The 22,010-nt window shown below is 38.8% G+C and overlaps 1 protein-coding gene across 1 annotated transcript in view; it reads left to right on the forward strand.

Annotated features, from left to right (window-relative positions):
* The first annotated feature begins 2,974 nt into the window (after positions 1-2,974).
* The window catches only part of LOC133634234 (structural maintenance of chromosomes protein 2-like), a 51,063-nt gene continuing 32,027 nt past the window's right edge, over positions 2,975-22,010 (forward strand). The window contains exons 1-11 of the mRNA XM_062027345.1: positions 2,975-3,686; positions 3,786-3,935; positions 9,671-9,793; positions 9,880-9,918; positions 9,990-10,100; positions 10,176-10,220; positions 12,347-12,580; positions 14,234-14,383; positions 14,449-14,682; positions 14,748-14,907; positions 14,972-15,089. Of these exons, the coding sequence (XP_061883329.1) occupies positions 3,519-3,686; positions 3,786-3,935; positions 9,671-9,793; positions 9,880-9,918; positions 9,990-10,100; positions 10,176-10,220; positions 12,347-12,580; positions 14,234-14,383; positions 14,449-14,682; positions 14,748-14,907; positions 14,972-15,089 (1,532 nt within the window). The 5' untranslated portion in view covers positions 2,975-3,518. The remainder of the gene's footprint in view (positions 3,687-3,785; positions 3,936-9,670; positions 9,794-9,879; positions 9,919-9,989; positions 10,101-10,175; positions 10,221-12,346; positions 12,581-14,233; positions 14,384-14,448; positions 14,683-14,747; positions 14,908-14,971; positions 15,090-22,010) is intronic.

Raw genomic sequence — 22,010 nt, forward strand, 5'->3', positions numbered from 1 at the left:
TCAGATTGATATGTTTTTTATCTTGTATGCCCTATTAGTCAAAACCCTCTTTTTTAATAGGAAAAACACCAACTATGCTATGTTTCCTGCCCCAAAAATGTTCAAAGTGGAATATTTGCTGTGAAGTAATAGGAGCCCTAAATGGACAAATAATTCATAACAACATTGCTTTTGGTTCTTTTTTTTAGCAATGCAAGTTTTAAAACAGTCAGACTAAATGTGGGGAATCCAAATTGACGCCACTCCTAAAATGTTTTTACTTTCAACATTTAAATCTCTTGGTCAACTTCAGATCTATGAGATGATTCTGATTTGTTTTTATTGTGCTTTTGAGCAATGACAGTTTTAAGGTAAAATAATGTTACTGGAGTCAACTTTACCATTTATTCTCCTTACATTTGACCTTTTTGCTCTTTTAAAGTTAAAGTTAAAGTAGTGGTGAAATTATCCTCTGCATTTGACCCATCACCCTTGATCACCAAGTGGGAGGTGAGGGGAGCAGTGAGCAACAGTGGTGGCCACGCCCGGGAACCATTTTTGGCTGATTCAACCCCCAATTCCAACCCTTGATGCTGAGTGCCAAGCAGGGAGGTAATGGCTCCCATTTTTATAGTCTTCGGTATGACTCGGCCGCGGTTTGAACTCACAACCTACCCATCCCAGGGCGGACTCTCTAACCACTAGGCCACTGAGCAGGTTTATTCCAATTTGTATTGTTTGTTTATGTAATATTATTTATAAAATGTGTCCCAGGCCATGAAACACCCCTGATCTAACATGTTTACGAATAAACGGGTTATACTTGTGACTATAGGCTTGTTATTTTTCTTTACGATATTTGGACTCAAACCCTGTTAAATGTACTTTATGTTGATAACAGATACTATTTGAAGTGTTTAATCTACTTTTCTCTGCAATGTTGAAGTACGGCCCTCTTTTTAAAGGGGTCATATGAGGCAAAAGCCACTTCTCTTACCTGTCGGTACCTGTTTTTCTGTGCTTGGGACCCCCATAAGTCCCGGAAATTTGAATTCCAAACATGGTGGAGATATTTATAAAACAACATGATCAAATTAGAATTAGGCTGAATGATAATTGCTACCTGGATGTGAATGTTTTTCTGCAATTCTAATTTTTACAACAAATATCTCCATACTCCCTACCAAAGCAAAATTGAAGCAACATTTTGACCAAATAATCAGCATTACAGGTTATCTACACCACAAGGAAGTGGATTAAAAGATCCTAATCTGCCCCCTAAAGGACAAATATGTTATATGTAAAACAGTTTTTCATATTTTTTTTACCTAAAACTCCCTCAAATTACACTTCAAGGTGTAGTTGCTTATTAGGATTATAGATTTCTGAGATGGACCGACCATTGGAATCAATACAAATTTTGATATATTTTCTACAATGACAGAGGTCAATCAACAATTATTTATTGATTATCAGCTTTTTAAAAACTTCTAAATTGTTTACACTTTAAACGAAACAGTCTTTTATAACTACCTATTTCTTTTATATATATATATATATATATATATATATATATATATATATATATAAATATATATATATATATATATATATATATATATATATATATATATATATATATATATATATATATATATATATATATATATATATATATATATAAAACTGTCTATATTGGTAGAGAAAAAGAAAACAAAACAAAGCTAAAGTAAAAACACACATACACATTTTTTTGTTAAACCTCTACACCATTACAAACATCAGCAGGGACACACCCTTGCAGAAAAAAGTAAAAGGTGCTGCATGCTTTGAATGGGGAAACAAGTAGCCCCACTTGGTGGACAAATATAGAAATGATTACTAATTCATAGTCAGTAGTCCAAGGTGAAATATCAGTATTATGTTAGCAGGATAGCATCAGTCCATGTTAAGATAAATGTTAAAGAAAACAACTGAAAAAACATTTTCAGTTAAAGTTTTGAGAAACGTCATGGATTTTAAGTAAAAACTGCATGGAAACGGATTCCTATTAGAACGGTCGAGAAAGAAGTAAGTTATGGTTTATTTTCTGTTACCATGCATTGCCTTCAATGGGAAATTTGCCCGCACAAATATGGCCGCCACGCAGGCGCGTAGCGGGCTGCCACACCGCGCTGACGTATCCGTGGATCAAAGACTCGTGTTTCTACTGGGTTTTGCTAGGTCTAATCATTTTATTCTGACTAAGATTAAATGACATAATCTTGATTTACATCTCGCAAACATTAAACAACCGCGTACACATTCGTAGTGTTTGTGTTACGTTTATTTTCAATCCCTTTTTTTTTAAATTTTATAAACCTTTATTTATAAATTGCAACATCTACAGACAGTTGAGAAATAATAATAATCAAAATAAGTACAAAAACAGTACAAAACAGCGCCAGGGGGTTGTAAACTCAATAAAGTAACTAAAATAGAATTATATATATATAAAACAAATTGCAAAGTCATAGGCTCACACAAGTTCAGTAAATAATTGAAATTTGGAACACAGCATCATCGTTTTCACAGCTTTTTGGTCGTTAGAGGTAGAGAGTGTTTTAACGTAGAGTTCTAAATCTTTTTTTAAAGGCACAAAAAACAGGCCGGATATTGAGAAACTTACATTTATGAATATAAAACTTAGCAAATAGTATAATGAGGTGTTTCTTTTCCATCCTGTGGAGGGCGCCATCCAAAAAAATAAATAATAAAAAACAAACAAACAAAAAAAACACGCGAATGTTCTTAGTTGCCCTGAGATATGCCTGATTACAACTCAGTTAAAAGCACCAAATTAGGTTATGAATCAAACCAGTTACCATTTTTCCAAAAACAATATACTATAATATATATTATTCTGTGGGTGATTATGTTCACGTACATCCCTTGTCTTGTCCTGAAACTTAAAAGTCGTTGTACTTTTACCGGCGCAGACAGGGGCGCCCGTGGCTCAAATCATACCGCCAAAATTCAAGTGAGAAGGAAGACTGGCGGGCGCGGCGGCGAATTCACTTGTAAACAAGTCGTTCTACTCTAAGCGTGTTCCGACTCTAGAACCACGTAGAACACCGTAACAAGTCGTCCCACTCTAGAACCGCGTAGAACACCGTAACAAGTCGTTCTACTCTAAGCGTGTTCCGACTCTAGAACCGCGTAGAACACCGTAACAAGTCGTCCCACTCTAGAACCGCGTAGAACACCGTAACAAGTTGTTCCACTCTAGAACCGCGTAGAACACCGTAACAAGTCGTCCCACTCTAGAACCGCGTAGAACACCGTAACAAGTCGTCCCACTCTAGAACCGCGTAGAACACCGTAACAAGTTGTTTCACTCTAGAACCGCGTAGAACACCGTAACAAGTCTTCCCACTCTAGAACCGCTTAGTACACCGTAACAAGTCGTTCCACTCCCAAGCGTGTTCCCACTCTAGAACCGCGTCGAACACCGTCAAAAAAGTCACCCGAAGGGACGAAGACCGAGGAACGGCTTTGAAATGCACATCAAGTCCATCATCATCGAGGGTTTCAAATCCTACGCGCACCGGACTGAGATCAACGGCTTCGACCCGCTTTTCAACGCCGTCACGGGACTGAACGGCAGCGGCAAGTCGAACATTCTGGACTCCATATGTTTCCTGCTGGGCATTACCAACCTCTCCCACGTGAGTGTCCTTCTATCACCAGTGCCACTGGCGGGAATGTTTTAAAAAACAAAAAATGACGTGTGTGTGCTAATGAACTCGCGGTTTGAATCGGGCCAGGTTCGTGCCTCCAACCTGCAGGACCTGGTCTACAAGAACGGACAGGGCGGCATCACCAAGGCGACCGTGTCCATCACCTTTGACAACTCCAACAAGAGCCAGAGTCCTTTGGGCTTTGAGACGCACGACGAGATCACAGTCACCAGACAGGTGGGGGAAACACACACACACACAAGAAAAACACGGTGAAGGTGAAATGTCATCCACTACACCTCCCTGATACCGAAGTACAAGTCAAACTACTTCCTTAAAGGCCTACTGAAATGATTTTTTTAATTTACACGGGGATAGCAGATCCATTCTATGTGTCATACTTGATCATTTTGCGATATTGCCATATTTTTGCTGAAAGGATTTAGTATAGAACAACGACCATAAAGTTCGCAACTTTTGGTCTCTGATAAAAAAAAAGCCTGCCCCTACCGGAAGTAGCGTGACGACACCGGAGGAAGGGCTGCTCACATTTCCCCATTGTTTACACCAGCAACGAGAGAGATTCGGACCGAGAAAGCGACGATTACCCCATTAATTTGAGCGCGGATGAAAGATTCGTGGATGAGGAACGTGAAAGTGAAGGACTAGCGTGCAGTGCAGAACGTATCTTTTTTCACTCTGACCGTAACTTAGGTACAAGCTGGCTCATTGGATTCCACACTCTCTCCTTTTTCTATTGTGGATCACGGATTTGTATTTTCAACCACCTGGGATACTATATCCTCTTGAAAATGAGAGTCGAGAACGCGAAATGGACATTCACAGTGACTTTTATCTCCACGACAATACATCGGTGAAGCACTTTAGCTACGGAGCTAACGTGATAGCATCGGGCTTTACTGCATATACATTTACTCCACACCCCTGATTGTAAATAATGTAAATAATTCAATGTGATTATCTCGTGTGATGACTGTATTATGATGATAGTATATATGATAGTATATATCTGTATCATGAATCAATTTAAGTGGACCCCGACTTAAACAAGTTGAAAAACTTATTCGGGTGTTACCATTTAGTGGTCAATTGTACGGAATATGTATTTCTATCTGCATTTGAGCCAGATGCTATCACGTTAGCTCAGTGGCTAAAGAGCTTCGCTGATGTATTGTCGTGGAGATAAAAGTCACTGTGAATGTCCATTTCGCGTTCTTGACTCTCATTTTCAAGAGGATATAGTATCCGAGGTGGTTTAAAATACAAATCCGTGATCCACAATAGAAAAAGGAGAGAGTGTGGAATCCAATGAGACCTTGTACCTAAGTTACGGTCAGAGCGAAAAAAGATACACCCTGCACTGCCTCTAGTTCTTCACTCTAAAGTTCCTCATCCACAAATCTTTCATCCTCGCTCAAATTAATGGGATAATCGTCGCTTTCTCGGTCCGAATCTCTCTCGCTCCATTGTAAACAACGGGGAATTGTGAGGAATCCTTCCTCCTGTGAAGTGAAGTGAATTACATTTATATAGCGCTTTTTCTCAAGTGACTCAAAGCGCTTTACATTGTGAAAACCCAATATCTAAGTTACATTTAAACCAGTGTGGGTGGGTGGCACTGGGAGCAGGTGGGTAAAGTGTCTTGCCCAAGGACACAACGGCAGTGACTAGGATGGCGGAAGCGGGGATCGAACCTGCAACCCTCAAGTTGCTGGCACGGCCGCTCTACCAACCGAGCTATACCGTCCCATCACGCTACTTCCGGTATAGGCAAGGCTTTTTTTTATCAGCGACCAAAAGTTGCAAACTTTATCGTCTTTGTTCTATACCAGGGGTCCCCGACCTTTTTGAAACCAAGAGCTACTTCTCGGGTACTGATTAATGCGAAGGGCTACCAGGTTGATACACACTTAAATAAATTGCCAGAAATAGCCAATTTGCTCAATTTACCTTTAACTCTATGTTATTATTAATAATTAATGATATTTATCATTGTGGAAACACTGATAATCTTAATGATTTCTCACAATAAATATATATAGAAACAGATAAATATCAATATGCAACACTTTATTTTTATATTTTCTCTAAGTGCACATTTTTCAAATTGAACATTTTCAAATGATCACTTCTAAGACAGTCTTGTGAAATCTCAATATCCCATTTTAACTAGCTAGCCACTAACATTTTTTAACAAATCATGAATTACTTTGCACCATGTTTGTACAAATAACTCATGTAAAATATAAACGTCAACTCTCAAATGTTTAAATAAATCATGTCACACTTTGAACTGGACACCACATCTGTTATCTGTTTCTTTGTCAGTTAGTGAAGACCAAGTCTTTAAAATATTTTCTTGGATTTTCAAATTATATTTGAGTTTTGTCTCTCTTAGAATTAAAAATGTCGAGCAAAGCGAGACCAGCTTGCTAGTAAATAAATACAATTTTAAAAATAGAGGCAGCTCACTGGTAAGTGCTGCTATTTGAGCTATTTTTAGAACAGGCCAGCGGGCTACTCATCTGGTCCTTACGGGCTACCTGGTGCCCGCGGGCACCGCGTTGGTGACCCCTGTTCTATACTAAATCCTTTCAGCAAAAATATGGCAATATCGCGAAATGATCAAGTATGACACATAGAATGGATCTGCTATCCCCGTTTAAATTAAAAAAAATTCATTTCAGTAGGCCTTTAACTCATTCTCTTTCTATGCCACATCAATGTGGAATGCACTCCCAACAGGTATAAAAGAAAGGGCATCTCTATCCTCCTTCAAAACCGCAATAAAAGTACACCTCCAGGCAACTACAACCCTAAACTAACACCCTCCCCGGATTGTTAATAATCAAATGTAAATAATCAAATGTAGATACTTTTTCTTATGCCTTCTGATCTCTCTCTCTATGCCCACTACTTGCTGTACATATCCTACCAAGTCAGACCTACACTGTTCCAATGTCCATTTCTCTGTTCTCAATTGTTGATGACTGATGACAACAACCAAACCTAACCCCCCCCCCCCCCTCCACACCCCGGATTGTAAATAATGTGAATAATTCAATGTATATACTCTGATGATTATCTTGTGTGATGACTGTATTATGATGATAGTATATATCTGATAGTATATATCTGTATCATGAATCAATTTAAGTGGACCCCGACTTAAACAAGTTGAAAAACTTATTCGGGTGTTACCATTTAGTGGTCAATTGTATGGAATATGTACTTCACTGTGCAACCTACTAATGAAAGTCTCAATCAATCAATCAGTCAGTCTGAATCTAGAATGCAAGATAAGCCTTCATAGTGTTTTGATTGATTAAAACTTTTATTAGTAGATTGCACAGTACAGTACATATTCTGTACAATTGACCACTAAATGGTAACACCCCAATAAGTTTTTCAACTTGTTTAAGTCGGGGTCCACTTAAATTGATTCATGATACAGATTAAGGCTGAAACGACGCGTCGACATAGTCGACGTCATCGGTTACGTAAATACGTCGACGCCGTTTTTGTGCGTCGACGCGTCGCATATTAACGTCACACTACCGTCATGGCGGAGCGCAAAGCAGACTGTGCGAGCGAGGGGAAAAACGCACGCCAAAAGTGGTCAAAAGTGTGGGAGTATTTCAATACTAAGCCTAATAATGTTGTTGTATGCACACTGTGTCGAGCGGAAATGGCCTATCATAGCAGCACAACGGCTATGAACCAACATTTGAAAAGAAAACCATCAACCATCAACTAGTCAATCGTCCGCGTGTGCATACGTTGTCATCATTACACAAAAACATGAATGTGTCATTTGTATCTGCTAGGGGTGTAACGTTATGTGTTTTGTATTGAACCGTTTCGGTACGGGGCTTTCGGTTCGGTACGGGGGTGTACCGAACGAGTTTCTAAGCTAAAGCTAACTTTATCTGCTAAAGTCTTAACAAGTTGCTTTGCTTGTCTGCCTCTGTCTGAGCACGCAGCATTGTCCCACCCACACAACCATCTGATTGGTACACACGCAGCATTGTCCCACCCACACAACCATCTGATTGGTACACACGCAGCATTGTCCCACCCACACAACCATCTGATTGGTACACACGCAGCATTGTCCCACCCACACAACCATCTGATTGGTACACTCGAAGCATTATCAGCCAATCAGCAGTGCGTATTCAGAGCGCATGTAGTCAGCGCTTCAGCGTGGAGCAGATAGGTGTTTAGCAGGTGAGCATCAGGCAGCGGACTCTCCCCAAATGATAATAAACACCTCCCAGTCAACTACTAGTAACATCACTATGAGCCCGTTGACCTACTAGAAATTTAAACTGCAGCTCAGCTCACTCGCAGTCCTGGCTTGAGGTGAAGGCTAATTACCTCTCAGTTCCAGCCACATCGACCCCTTCTGAGCGCCTATTTTCAGCTGCTGGGAATATTGTAAACAAGAAAAGAAGCAAAGCAAGTAGACATGCTAACCTTTCTTCATTACAACTGTTAGTCACTCACTGGAATGAGTAGAATTGGTTATTGTGTACTGTGTTGGACTGGATGTTTATTTTGCACATTTTAAAAGCAATACTTAAATGTTTACAGTCCTCCAGAATATTTAGATTGGCACTTTTTTGTATTGATGTTTATCTTTATTTTTGCACATTTTAGCAAATAAGCAATACTTTCACTTTTGTTGAAATGTTTACACTTTTGTTACAGAATATTTCGTTTTGCACTTTTTTGTATTGGATGTTTATCTTTATTTTTGCACATTTTAAAGCAAAATAAGCAATACTTTTACTTTTGAAATGCTTATACTATTGCAGAATATTAAGATTTGCACTGGATGTTTACTTTTATATTTGCACATTAAAAAGCAAATAAGCTACTTTTAATTTTGTTAAATGTTAAAAGTTTTAAATGTTTACATTGTTACAGAATATTTTGTCATGTTGTTGTCAATCTTGACTGAGTGGCCATACTTTTTTTTTTGTAAATAAAAGCCATGCCTTTTGAAAAAACTGGCCTACTTTTATTTGTTCATCTTCATTTTAAATAAAATAAAATAAAAAATAATCGGTAAAAGGAAAAATAATCTATAGATGAATCGAAAAAATAATCTATAGATTAACCGATTAATCGAAAAATAATCCATAGATTAATCGATAGAAAAATAATCGTTAGCTGCAGCCTTACTCCAGTGTTCTAATTGTACAATGTGTTTGCTCATTTGCTCAGAAGGCTAATTGTTGATTAGAAAACCCTTGTGCAATCATGTTCACAAATCTGAAAACAGTTTAGCTCGTTACAGAAGCTACAAAACTGACCTTCCTTTGAGCAGATTGAGTTTCTGGAGCATCACATTTGTGGGGTCAATTAAACGCTCAAAACGGCCAGAAAAAGAGAACTTTCATCTGAAACTCGACAGTCTATTCTTGTTCTTAGAAATGAAGGCTATTCCACTAAATTGTTTGGGTGACCCCAAACTTTTGAACGGTGGTGTATGTATGTATGTATATATACACACATATATGTATTTATGTATATATACATACATATATGTATGTATATACTGTATATCTCCATTCATTCAATTCCATATATTACTTAAATGTTTTTTTATATAAAAACACACATTTTTAAGTTGTGACGGCTTTTATTTTGCTGTGGCAGGGCGCCACATGTAGGGGAAACCCTGACATGACCGACTGTCAAAAGTTTTAGTACTTTTTGCACAACTTGCTTTTCTCAACAAGGAACTAAATGACAAATTTCACAACTGGCTACATTTTGTCAGGCGAACACACACTGCTTAATAACTTGTTGTCCACGGGTGTTCTTAGTTCGCATGTATACCAACACTAAAGATGTCATGTGATGTTTTCACCGTCTTATGTCTGCTCGTAATGCAGTATATATTTTGTTGTCACTGTTGCAAATAACTGTTCTTCTCCAAGATTGTCATCGGCGGCCGGAACAAATACCTCATCAATGGCGTCAACGCGAACAACACCAGAGTGCAGGACCTCTTCTGCTCTGTTGGCCTCAATGTCAACAACCCACATTTCCTCATCATGCAGGTCAGTCTTCTGTGTGCTTGTTTAACTTGGTTTCTGTCAAAATCAAGTAAACTAACATGCACTTTTTAAACAATCTGGCGTTTTAGGGAAGGATCACCAAAATTCTAAACATGAAGCCACCAGAGGTAACGTCACAACACCTTGGAACACCTGATGTTTGGACTGCTTCACCGATTCCTCCGTTGTCTTCTTGCAGATTTTGGCCATGATCGAAGAAGCTGCAGGGACCAGGATGTACGAGTGTAAAAAGATTAGTGCCCAGAAGACCATTGAGAAGAAAGAGGCCAAGCTGAAGGAGATTCACACTGTATGACTCTTCTCATTCTCAATGGACAGTATCCAGAACAAGTGGTCTCATTTTTTATTTTGCTTGTTTCTTTAGATTCTTGATGAAGAAATTACACCAACTATGCAGAAACTACAAGAGGTAGGCTAAGTTTGACTTAACATGAATTAAGTCTTATGTTAAAAATTACTGTTGTGTATTTAAGGTGCCTGATTATTGCAGCTATATATGTCACCATAGAAAATTGTCTAATATAAAACATAAGAAGACAATTTATAATATACAACTTTTTCACATGAATATACAATACATATGTATCCTAAAAGGGGGCATGATAATTTTCACATTACTTTATATATAATTATATACATATAAATGGTATAACCAGACTATAGCGCACATTCATAAAAGCCGCACAAACTAAATAAAAAAATAAAAATAGATTTTCCTGTGATGAGGTGGCGACTTGTCCAGGGTGTACCCTGTCTTCCGCCCGAATGCAGCTGAGATAGGCTCCAGCGACCCCAAAAAGAACAAGCGGTAGAAAATGGATGGATGGATTTTCCATATATTAGCCGCTCCGGACTATAAGTGGCAGATACAGTATATACGTTGTGAAATGAGTTATTTACACATAAATATTTTGTAAATGTTTATTTACATACCGTATTTTTCGGAGTATAAATCGCTCCGGAGTATAAGTCGCACCTGCCGAAAATGCATAATAAAGAAGGAAAAAAACATAAAAGTTGCATTTTTTGGGGAAATGTATTTGATAAAAGCCAACACCAAGAATAGACATTTGAAAGGCTATTTAAAATACATAAAGAATAGTGAACAACAGGCTGAATAAGTGTACGTTATATGAGGCATAAATAACCAACTGAGAAGGTGCCTGGTATGTTAACGTAACATATTATGGTAAGAGTCATTCAAATAACTATAACATATAGAACATGCTATACGTTTACCAAACAATCTATCACTCCTAATCGCTAAATCCCATGAAATCTTATACGTTTAGTCTCTTACGTGAATGAGCTAAATAATATTATTTGATATTTTATGCTAATGTGTTTATAATTTCACACATAAGTCGCTCCTGAGTATAAGTCGCACCCCCGGCCAAACTATGAAAAAAACTGCCACTTATAGTCCGAAAAATACGATACCTTAATTGTCTCCAAACGGTGTCTGTGACACGGCAGTAAAACGGCTGAACAAACAAAACAGAAGTCATGTTAATGGACCCACAAGCTGCGCTAACTCGCTCTCCAATCAGCTAAGTAGACTCAATAACTCCACGGTGACGTTTTGGTGAATTTACTGAGGAATTTGTGAAACTAAAACACTACAAAAAGAATGCCGTTGTACGTTAATACTAACAGAGACACTAGTTAACGTGTTGGCGTATTAGTGAAGGCTAACGAAACTTGCTTGACAACATTACGATAGCACGTACAAAATATGCATGAAAACACTCCTACAGACATAAGTAATAATTGTTTTAGTTATATTTTAAAACTTACAAACCTTGCTCGGAGTGATGAATGAAGAATCCATACGAGTAAAAACACTATGGACGGCGAGAAGACGAAAAAGCAATTCTACTACTGGTTGAAAGCTCACTCTAAACCAGTTGCTTCTCAATTATTTTCTGTCTCACACCTCTTGGAAGAAGAAAATATTTTGCAACACAACCCCCACTCTCCACCGTGACTATAAATAATATAATTTGTCTATAAAATTGTTATAACTATACCTCTGCGTAAGCTTGTTAACATTAAAGGAAACAACACACAGGTCTTTTCTCGTCTCACACCGTGTTTACAGTGAAGACAAGTGCCACAAAAAAAACATGTTCTCGAAGGTCACACGCCCCCCCCCTCACTATTTGAGATGGACTGGTCTAAAGCCCTGCAGTGTGCAAAGTCGTCCAAAAGATGGAGCAATAGCACAAACAATAACATATCTATTCAGTGTCTTGGCTTGTTTTTTTTAAAAACTATTTGCATTATGGCCGTCAACAAAGAAAAATCCATAAATCAGCATCACTTTCAAAGTGTGAGAAAAAAGTAGCTGCTAATAGACCACAAGGAAGTGTGTCAGCTCATTAGATTTGCCTTTTAAATGTGTTCTCCATCTGCCAATGGAAGTTTTAATTGCATCTCTTTTAGTCTTTTTCTCAAGTGAATAGGTGAATAAAACCTAGAAAAAGCTTTAATTTGTTGTGTGAAAAAGAAGTCCGAGCCATTTCCCTTCTGCAGGAGCGATCGTCATACCTGGAGTACCAAAAGCTGATGCGTGAGATCCAGCACCTGTCGCGCTTGTACGTGGCCTGGTTGTTTGTGTGTGCCGAGGAGACCAAGCTGAAGTCTGCAGAGAACCTTAAGGTGATGCAGGACAACATTGCCAAGATGCAGGCCGCCCTGGCTGAGAACGAAGGCAAAGTGCGGGAGCTCTCCGCCCAGATTGAGCAACTGGAGGCCAAACGAGACCAGGTACACTTATTGTCTGTGTACCATAGTGCTTTGGTGCAGGGGAGGAGACAAGATACTTAACGTTTGAACTGGAAAACTTTGTTATTTTTTGCAAATATTATCTCATTTGGAATTTGATGCCTGCAACATGTTAAAAAAAAGCTGGCATAAGTGGCAAAAAAGACTGAGAACGTTGAGGAATGCTCATCAAAGACTTATTTGGAACATCCCACAGGTGAACAGGCTAATCAGGAACAGGTGGGTGCCATGATTGGGTATAAAAGCAGCTTCCATGAAATGCTCAGTCATTCACAAACAAGGACGGGGCGAAGGTCACCACTTTGTCGACAAATGCCTGAGCAAATTGTTTAAAAACAACATTTCTCAAGCAGCTATTGCAAGGAATTTAGGGATTTCACCATCTACGCTCTGTAATATCATCAAAAGGTTCAGAGAATCTGGAAAAATCACTGCAGGTAAGCCATGATGTTACGCACCTTGGATCCCTCAGGCGGTACTTCATCAAAAAGCAACATCAATGTGTAAAGGATACCACCACATGGGCTCAGGAACACTTCAGAAAACCACGGTCAGCGACTACAGTTTGTAGCTACATCTGTAAGTGCAAGTTAAAACTCTACTATGCAAAGCCAAAGGCATTTATCAACAACACCCAGAAACGCTTCGCTGGGCCCGATCTCATCTAAGATGGACTGATGCAAAGTGGAAAAGTGTTCTGTAGTCTGACGAGTCCACATTTCAAAATGTTTTTGGAAACTGTGGACGTCGTGTCCTCCGTAACAAAGAGGAAAAGAACCATCCGGATTGTTATAGGCGCAAAGTGTAAAAGGCAGCATGTGTGATGGTATGGGGGTGTATTAGTGCCCAAGGCATGAGTAATTCACACATCTGTGAAGGCACCATTAATGCTGAAAGGTACATACAGCTTTTGGAGCAACATATGTTGCCATCCAAGCAACGTTACCATGGACGCCCCTGCTTATTTCAGCAAGACAATGCCAAGCCATGTGTTACAACAGCGTGGCTTCATAGTAAAAGAGTGTGGGTACTAGACTGGCCTGCCTGTAGTCCAGACATTGAATATGTGTGGTGCAATATGAAGGCTAAAATATGAGAAGGGAGACTGTTGAACAACTTAAGCTGTACATCAAGCAAGAATGGGAAAGACTTCCACTTCAAAAATGTGTCTCCTCAGTTCCCAAACCTTTACTGAGTGTTGTTAAAAGGAAAGGCCATGTAACACACTGGTAAAAATGCCCCTCTGACAACTTTTTTGCAATGTGTTGCTGTCATTAAATTCTAAGTTCATGATTATTTGCAAGAAAAAAATAAGTTTCTCAGTGTGAACATGAAATATCTTGTCTTTGCAGTCTATTCAATTGAATATAAGTTGAAAAGGATTTGCAAATCATTGTATTCTCTTTTTATTTACCATTTATACAACGTGACAACTTCACTGCTTTTGGCTTTTGTGTGTGTATATACAGTATATACTGTATGTATGGATGGATGGATGGGCCATCCCTATACAGGGGTGGTGCCACAAATAATGTCATCAACATGCATTATGAGGACACATTTCTATTTTTTCTATTGCCCATTACCAGCATCCCGACAATTTAATGAGACACGCTCATGTTTGCTAATGTTCAGGAAGTGAATGGAGTATTAAAATCCCTGGAGGAAGCACTGGCTGATTTGCAGCGTGTGGATGCCAAAGCTCAGAGTGCCCTGGATGTGAAGAAACAGAACCTAACAGATGAAACCAAGAAGAGGGAGGAGCTTGTCAAGACTATGCAGGAGGTACAAAGACCACGCTCCTCTATCCTTTCTGGGAGTTGATGTTTAGCTCTTCCACCTGTCTTCAGGACAAGAAGATGCTGGTGGTGAAAGAGAAAGAGGTGTCCAAGTTAACGGAGAAACTTCAGGCCCTAAAGGAGGAAGGCCAGAAGGACGGTGCAGATCTGGAGGCTGCAGAGCAGCATTTTAAAGCCGTGTCTGCCGGCCTGTCTTCCAACGAGGATGGCGAGGAGGCCACCTTGGCCAGTCAGATGATGGCCTGCAAGAATGACATGAGCAAGGCCGACACGGAGGCCAAGCAGGTGAGGACAACACGGCCTCTTGCCTCCTCCCAAGACTTCTTCCACACTCCCTTGTGTCCTCCCAGGCCCACATGACGCTGAAGCACACCCAGGCCGAGCTGAACACCAAGCAGGCCGAGGTGAAGAAGATGGACAGCGGCTACAAGAAAGACAAGGACAGCCTGCAGGCCATCAGGAGCTGCAAGGAAAAAATAGAGGCCGAGCTTGCCAAACTCAAATATGAAGGTACGTAGTGTCTGTTTGAGCTTTCATTGTCATGTTGGGTGATTGTGTCTTCACCTGAATGCAGACGGGAAGGAGGAGAGTCTCCTGGAGAAGAGAAGACAGCTGTCCAGAGAGGTGGCTCTTCTTAAAGAGACTTATGAGCGCCTGATGTCTCGCTTCCCAAACCTGCGCTTTGACTACAAGTAAGTACATCATCACTTGCTAGGTGGCCCCACTCCTACCAACAGTATCATCTTTTGAAAACACTCTTTTAATGCTATTTTTTTTTTTAAGTAAACATTGTATGGATTAGGGCTGGGCGATAAAACAATAACAATATACCGTATTTCCTTGAATAGCCGCAGGGGCGCTAATTAATTTAAAACCTCTTCTCACTCCTGCGGTTACCAAAACCATGCGGAATGGGCAAGCATGCGCTAATTATTTTAAAACCTCTTCTCACTCCGGCGCATACCTTATCATGAAAAGCACATTTAATAAAAAAAAACGTTATTATGATCTTACCTTTACTTGTAAATGGGTCCATGTGCAGCTGCTTCTGATCAAAGGCAGTCTTTCTTATCTTTCTTCAATTTTAAAAGTCTCTGGAGATATTCCTTTAATTATTACCTCCTGCTTCGATTGAAAGTCCAGTTTAGAAAACTGTTTTATTTTAGATATGTAATCCTCCATGTTAAAAGTGCAAGCAAACAATTGCTGCTCATGCTTGCTGCTTGTTGTCTTCTTCTGCAGTACCTGTCTCCTGCAGTACTGGTAGTCGCAAAAAGGATCACTAGCGCCCTCTACCACCAGGAGGCGGGAGTCATTTAATGACTCATATTTGACCCGGCGGAAGTGCCAAGCATGCGCTAATTATTTTGCGAAACGAGTTTGACCCGGCTGTAATTCTAGGCAGGCGAATACTATATTCCCGGCACCAACTCAAGGAAATACGGTATATCGCGATAGACATGTGATCAATATCAATAGAAAATGGGGTCGATAGAACGTTCGATAATTTCACTGAGTTCTGTTGGAAAAAAATAGGAAGAAAGGCGGAGCCGGAACCGCAAGGCATTCTGGGGGGTGTAGGCAGAGGAAGGGCTTTGGCCTCTCGACCTATCACGGCCGAGCCTGAACCGCAAGGCATTCTGGGAAATGCTAACAGGAAGAAGAAGAAAAAAAGCAACAACGGCTAGCTGACGACGAGGAGTGAAACGAAACGGGAATATGAGCGCGGCAGCACGAGAGGAAATTGTCAATAAAAAAGGAAACGTCACGTCACCAGTTCGGCAGTATTTTGGATTTTTTAAAATCCGATACGAATCAAGAGTAATACTGTCTGCAAACTTTGCAAGGTCGTCGTCCCGACCAAGTCTGGGAACACGACAAACTTATTTTACCACCTGAGCCGCTGTTGTTGCCGCAGACAGTATTACTCGGCAGCAGTGCCATACGACAAAAATTCAAAACGTTATAAAGAAATAACGGATGCAGTGGTGTATCAATTAGCGAAGGACATGCTAGCGCTCAGCATAGTTGAGAAGTCTAGGTACAAGAATCTCATACACGTGCTCGACCCCCGTTATGTTCTACCTAGCCAAAAGCACTTTTCCAAGACAGCTATTCCTAAGCTTTACACAATGTGCAGGGAATCCGTGGAAAAGAAGATACTGAAGTTGGTTAGATTTTTCCATAAATGACTGAAGAGGGTAACAGGTTTGTTTTGTCACAGATGTTCAGACGCAAGTTTATTCCGATGTTTATAATATTCTGTAAGACATGTTTGTTTCTGCTTGCTTGATGTGACTGTTATTTATTTGCATATATTGTTACCAATATGGCTTTAAAGCCCGAGTTGTACACTACTCATTTCTTAATTACAATACTTTGCACATTTTGTTGGATTAAGCATTTATTTAATGTCAATATTTGCACATCGACCAGTATTTTCATAATGCTGACCTCGTTCTAAAGGTTAAAGGTTATATTTAAAATAAAAGTATTTAAATTCAGCCTTTTTTCTCCTGGTCTTTATTTAGAATTGTTTTTTTAAATTTTTTTTTATCAATAATTATCGATATCGACTGATATGAAACACTTATATCGTGATACATTTTTTAGTCATATCGCCCAGCCCTAGTATGGATTCAACCGGTGAAAACATTAGGTACACCTGCCAGTCGATTCAAGGAGGGCATAAAAAGCTGTTTTTAGGAGCATTAATGTCACTGCATGTCAGTTCAGTTTCAGTTTATTTGGAACATGCATACGATACAACGTAATTAGAGATGTCCGATAATGGCTTTTTTGACGATATTCCGATATTGTCCAACTCTTAATTACAGATTCCGATATCAAGCGATACCGATATATACAGTCGTGGAATGAACACATTATTATGCGTACCGTATGTCCTTGAATTGCCGCTGGGAATATAGTATTTGCCTGCCTAGAATTACAGCCGGGTCAAACTCGTTTCGCAAAATAATTAGCGCATGCTTGGCAATTCCGCCGGGTCAAATATGAGTCATTAAATGACTCCCGCCTCCTGGTGGTAGGGGGCGCTAGAGATCCTTCTTGCGACTACCAGTACTGCAGAAGACAGGTGCTGCAGAAGAAGACAACAAGCAGCAAGCGTGAGCAGCGATCGTTTGCTTGCACAGTTTTCTAAACTGGACTTTCAATCGAAGCAGGAGGTAATAATTAAAGGAATTTCTCCAGAGACTTTTAAAACTGAAGAAAGATAAGGAAGACTGCCTTTGATCAGAAGCAGCTGCACATGGACATCATTTATAAGTAAAGGTAAGACCATAATAACGTTTTTTTTAATTAAATGTGCTTTTCATGATAAGGTAAGCGCCGGACTGAGAAGAGGTTTTAAAATAATTAGCGCATGCTTGCCCATCCCGCATGCTTTTGGTAAGCGCAGGAGTGAGAAGAGGTTTTAAATTAATTAGCGCCCCGGCGGCTATTCAAGGAAATACGGTAATTTTGTTGTGATGCCCCGCTGGATGCATTAAACAATGTAACAAGGATATTCCAAAAATAAATCAACTCAAGTTATAGAAAAAAATGCCAACATGGCACTGCCATATTTATTATTGGAGTCACAAAGTGCATTATTTTTTAACGTGCCTCAAAACAGCAGCTTGGAATTTGGGACATGCTCTCCCTGAGAGAGCATGAGGAGGTTGAGGTAGGCGGGGATGGGGGGGGGGGGGGTGGGCGGCGTTGAGGTGGCTAGCGGGGGGTGTATTATGTAGTGTCCCGGAAGAGTTAATGCTGCAAGGGGTTCTGGGTATTTGTTCTGTTGTGTTTATGTTGTGTTACGGTGCGGATGTTCTCCCGAAATGTGTTTGTCATTCTTGTTTGGTGTGGGTTCACAGTGTGGCGCATATTTGTAACTGTTAACGTTTTTCAGTGTGACCTGTATGGCTGTTGACCACACTTGTGTGTGTGAAAAGCCGTAGATATTATGTGACTGGGCCGGCACGCAAAGGCAGTGCCTTTAAGGTTTATTGGCGCTCTGTACTTCTCCCTACGTCCGTGTACACAGCGGCGTTTTAATAAGTCATACATTTTACTTTTTGAAACCGATACCGATAATTTTGAAACCGATACCGATCATTTCCGATACTACATTTTAAAGCATTTATCAGCCGAAAATATCGGCAGTCCGATATTATCGGACATCCCTAAGTGTAATGCATCACATATGTCCACATGTTTCATGTAGGAAGAAGCTGAGTTTATTTAATCCTACCCCTTTTCATACCATAACAGTTTTATCCCATTTCCTTGTTCTCTGTAACAGAACAATGAATACATCAATAATATACCACAGTAAACTAAATACATAAATAATCTTTATCTAAAAAAAGGGTTCTAGATGTTCATCATAATTGTTCTTCTGTGTACTTTGTGAACACTTGTAGTTTGAACAATCGCTTAAACTGAATCATATTGATGCTTGGTTTGATTTATTTGCTTCATCCATTCCATCATTTAATTCCACATCACGATAGCACGTACAAATATGCATGAAAACACTCCTACAGACATCACACACGGGACGGCTTAGTACCGTATTTTTCGGACTATAAGTGGCAGTTTTTTTCATAGTTTGGCCGGGGGTGCGACTTATACTCAGGAGCGACTTTTGTGTGAAATTATTAACACATTAGCGTAAAATATAAAATAATATTATTTATCTCATTCACGTAAGAGACTAGACGTATAAGATTTCATGGGATTTAGCGATTAGGAGTGACAGATTGTTTGGTAAACGTATAGCATGTTCTATATGTTATAGTTATTTGAATGACTCTTACCATAATATGTTACGTTAACATACCAGTTGGTTATTTATGCCTCATATAACGTACACTTATTCAGCCTGTTGTTCACTATTCTTTATGTATTTTAAATTGCCTTTCAAATGTCTATTCTTGGTGTTGGGTTTTATCAAATAAATTTCCCCCCAAAATGCGACTTAAATATGTTTTTTTCCTTATTTGTTGTGCATTTTCGGCCGGTTGGACTTGTACTCCGGAGCGACTTATACTCCGAAAGATACGGTAATAATAATAACACCTTAACAAAACAGCTTACAGGTTACAAAACCTCCTTTTGGTTGCTGACGTGTGACACATACACGCACCAAGTAAGCATAGAGATGGCCTAAAAATGTTTTATTTTTTTCAATTAATTCATAAAAAAAAATCAAATTTGATTTTTGAAAATTACAAAAAAAAATCATGCTTCGAATGTGATAAACGTTTTTTAGCACCCCTAATTACCCCTAAGCAAGTTATCCATCAATTTGTACCGTATTTTTCCGACTATAAGTCGCAGTTTTTTCCATAGTTTGGCCGGGGGTGCGACTTATACTCAGGAGCGACTTATGTGTGAAATTATTAACACGTTAGCGTAAAATATCAAATAATATTATTTATCTCATTCACGTAAGAGACTAGACGTATAAGATTTCATGGGATTTAGCGATTAGGAGTGATAGATTGTTTGGTAAATGTATAGCATGTTCTATATGTTATAGTTATTTGAATGACTCTTACCATAATATGTTACGTTAACATACCAGTTGGTTATTTATGCCTCATATAACGTACACTTATTCAGCCTGTTGTTCACTATTCTTTATGTATTTTAAATTGCCTTTCAAATGTCTATTCTTGGTGTTGGGTTTTATCAAATAAATTTCCCCCCAAAATGCGACTTAAATATGTTTTTTTCCTTATTTGTTGTGCATTTTCGGCCGGTTGGACTTGTACTCCGGAGCGACTTATACTCCGAAAGATACGGTAATAATAATAACACCTTAACAAAACAGCTTACAGGTTACAAAACCTCCTTTTGGTTGCTGACGTGTGACACATACACGCACCAAGTAAGCATAGAGATGGCCTAAAAATGTTTTATTTTTTTCAATTAATTCATCAAAAAAAAATAAAAATTGATTTTTGAAAATTACAAAAAAAAATCATGCTTCGAATGTGATAAACGTTTTTTAGCACCCCTAATTACCCCTAAGCAAGTTATTCATCAATTTGTACCGTATTTTTCCGACTATAAGTCGCAGTTTTTTTCATAGTTTGGCCGGGGGTGCGACTTATACTCAGGAGCGACTTATGTGTGAAATTATTAACACATTAGCGTAAAATATCCAATAATATTATTTAGCTCATTCACGTAAGAGACTAGACGTATAAGATTTCATGGGATTTAGCGATTAGGAGTGACAGATTGTTTGGTAAACGTATAGCATGTTCTATATGTTATAGTTATTTGAATGACTCTTACCATAATATGTTACGTTAACATACCAGTTGGTTATTTATGCCTCATATAACGTACACTTATTCGGCCTGTTGTTCACTATTCTTTATGTATTTTAAATTCCCTTTCAAATGTCTATTCTTGGTGTTGGCTTTTATCAAATAAATTTCCCCCAAAAATGCGACTTATATATGTTTTTTTCCTTATTTGTTGTGCATTTTCGGCCGATTGGACTTGTACTCCGGAGCGACTTATACTCCGAAAAATACGGTAATGATAATAACACCTTAACAAAACAGCTTACAGGTTACAAAACCTCCTTTTGGTTGCTGACGTGTGACACATACACGCACCAAGTAAGCATAGAGATGGCCTAAAAATGTTTTATTTTTTTCAATTAATTCATCAAAAAAAAATAAAATTTGATTTTTGAAAATTACAAAAAAAAAATCATGCTTCGAATGTGATAAATGTTTTTTAGCACCCCTAATTACCCCTAAGCAAGTTATCCATCAATTTGACCCGTATTTTTCCGACTATAAGTCGCAGTTTTTTTCATAGTTTGGCCGGGGGTGCGACTTATACTCAGGAGCGACTTATGTGTGAAATGATTAACACATTAGCGTAAAATATCAAATAATATTATTTATGTCATTCACGTAAGAGACTAGACGTATAAGATTTCATGGGATTTAGCGATTAGGAGTGACAGATTGTTTGGTAAATGTATAGCATGTTCTATATGTTATAGTTATTTGAATGACTCTTACCATAATATGTTACGTTAACATACCAGTTGGTTATTTATGCCTCATATAACGTACACTTATTCAGCCTGTTGTTCACTATTCTTTATGTATTTTAAATTGCCTTTCAAATGTCTATTCTTGGTGTTGGCTTTTATCAAATACATTTCCCCCAAAAATGCGACTTATATATGTTTTTTTCCTTATTTGTTGTGCATTTTCGGCCGGTTGGACTTGTACTCCGGAGCGACTTATACTCCGAAAAATACGGTAATAATAATAACACCTTAACAAAACAGCTTACAGGTTACAAAACCTCCTTTTGGTTGCTGACGTGTGACACATACACGCACCAAGTAAGCATAGAGATGGCCTAAAAATGTTTTATTTTTTTCAATTAATTCATCAAAAAAAAAAAAATGGATTTTTGAAAATTACAAAAAAAAATCATGCTTCGAATGTGATAAACGTTTTTTAGCACCCCTAATTACCCCTAAGCAAGTTATTCATCAATTTGTACCGTATTTTTCGGACTATAAGTCGCAGTTTTTTCCATAGTTTGGCCGGGGGTGCGACTTA

Source organism: Entelurus aequoreus, linkage group LG18 (assembly GCF_033978785.1).
Source record: "Entelurus aequoreus isolate RoL-2023_Sb linkage group LG18, RoL_Eaeq_v1.1, whole genome shotgun sequence".
Taxonomy (NCBI): Eukaryota; Metazoa; Chordata; class Actinopteri; order Syngnathiformes; family Syngnathidae; genus Entelurus; species Entelurus aequoreus.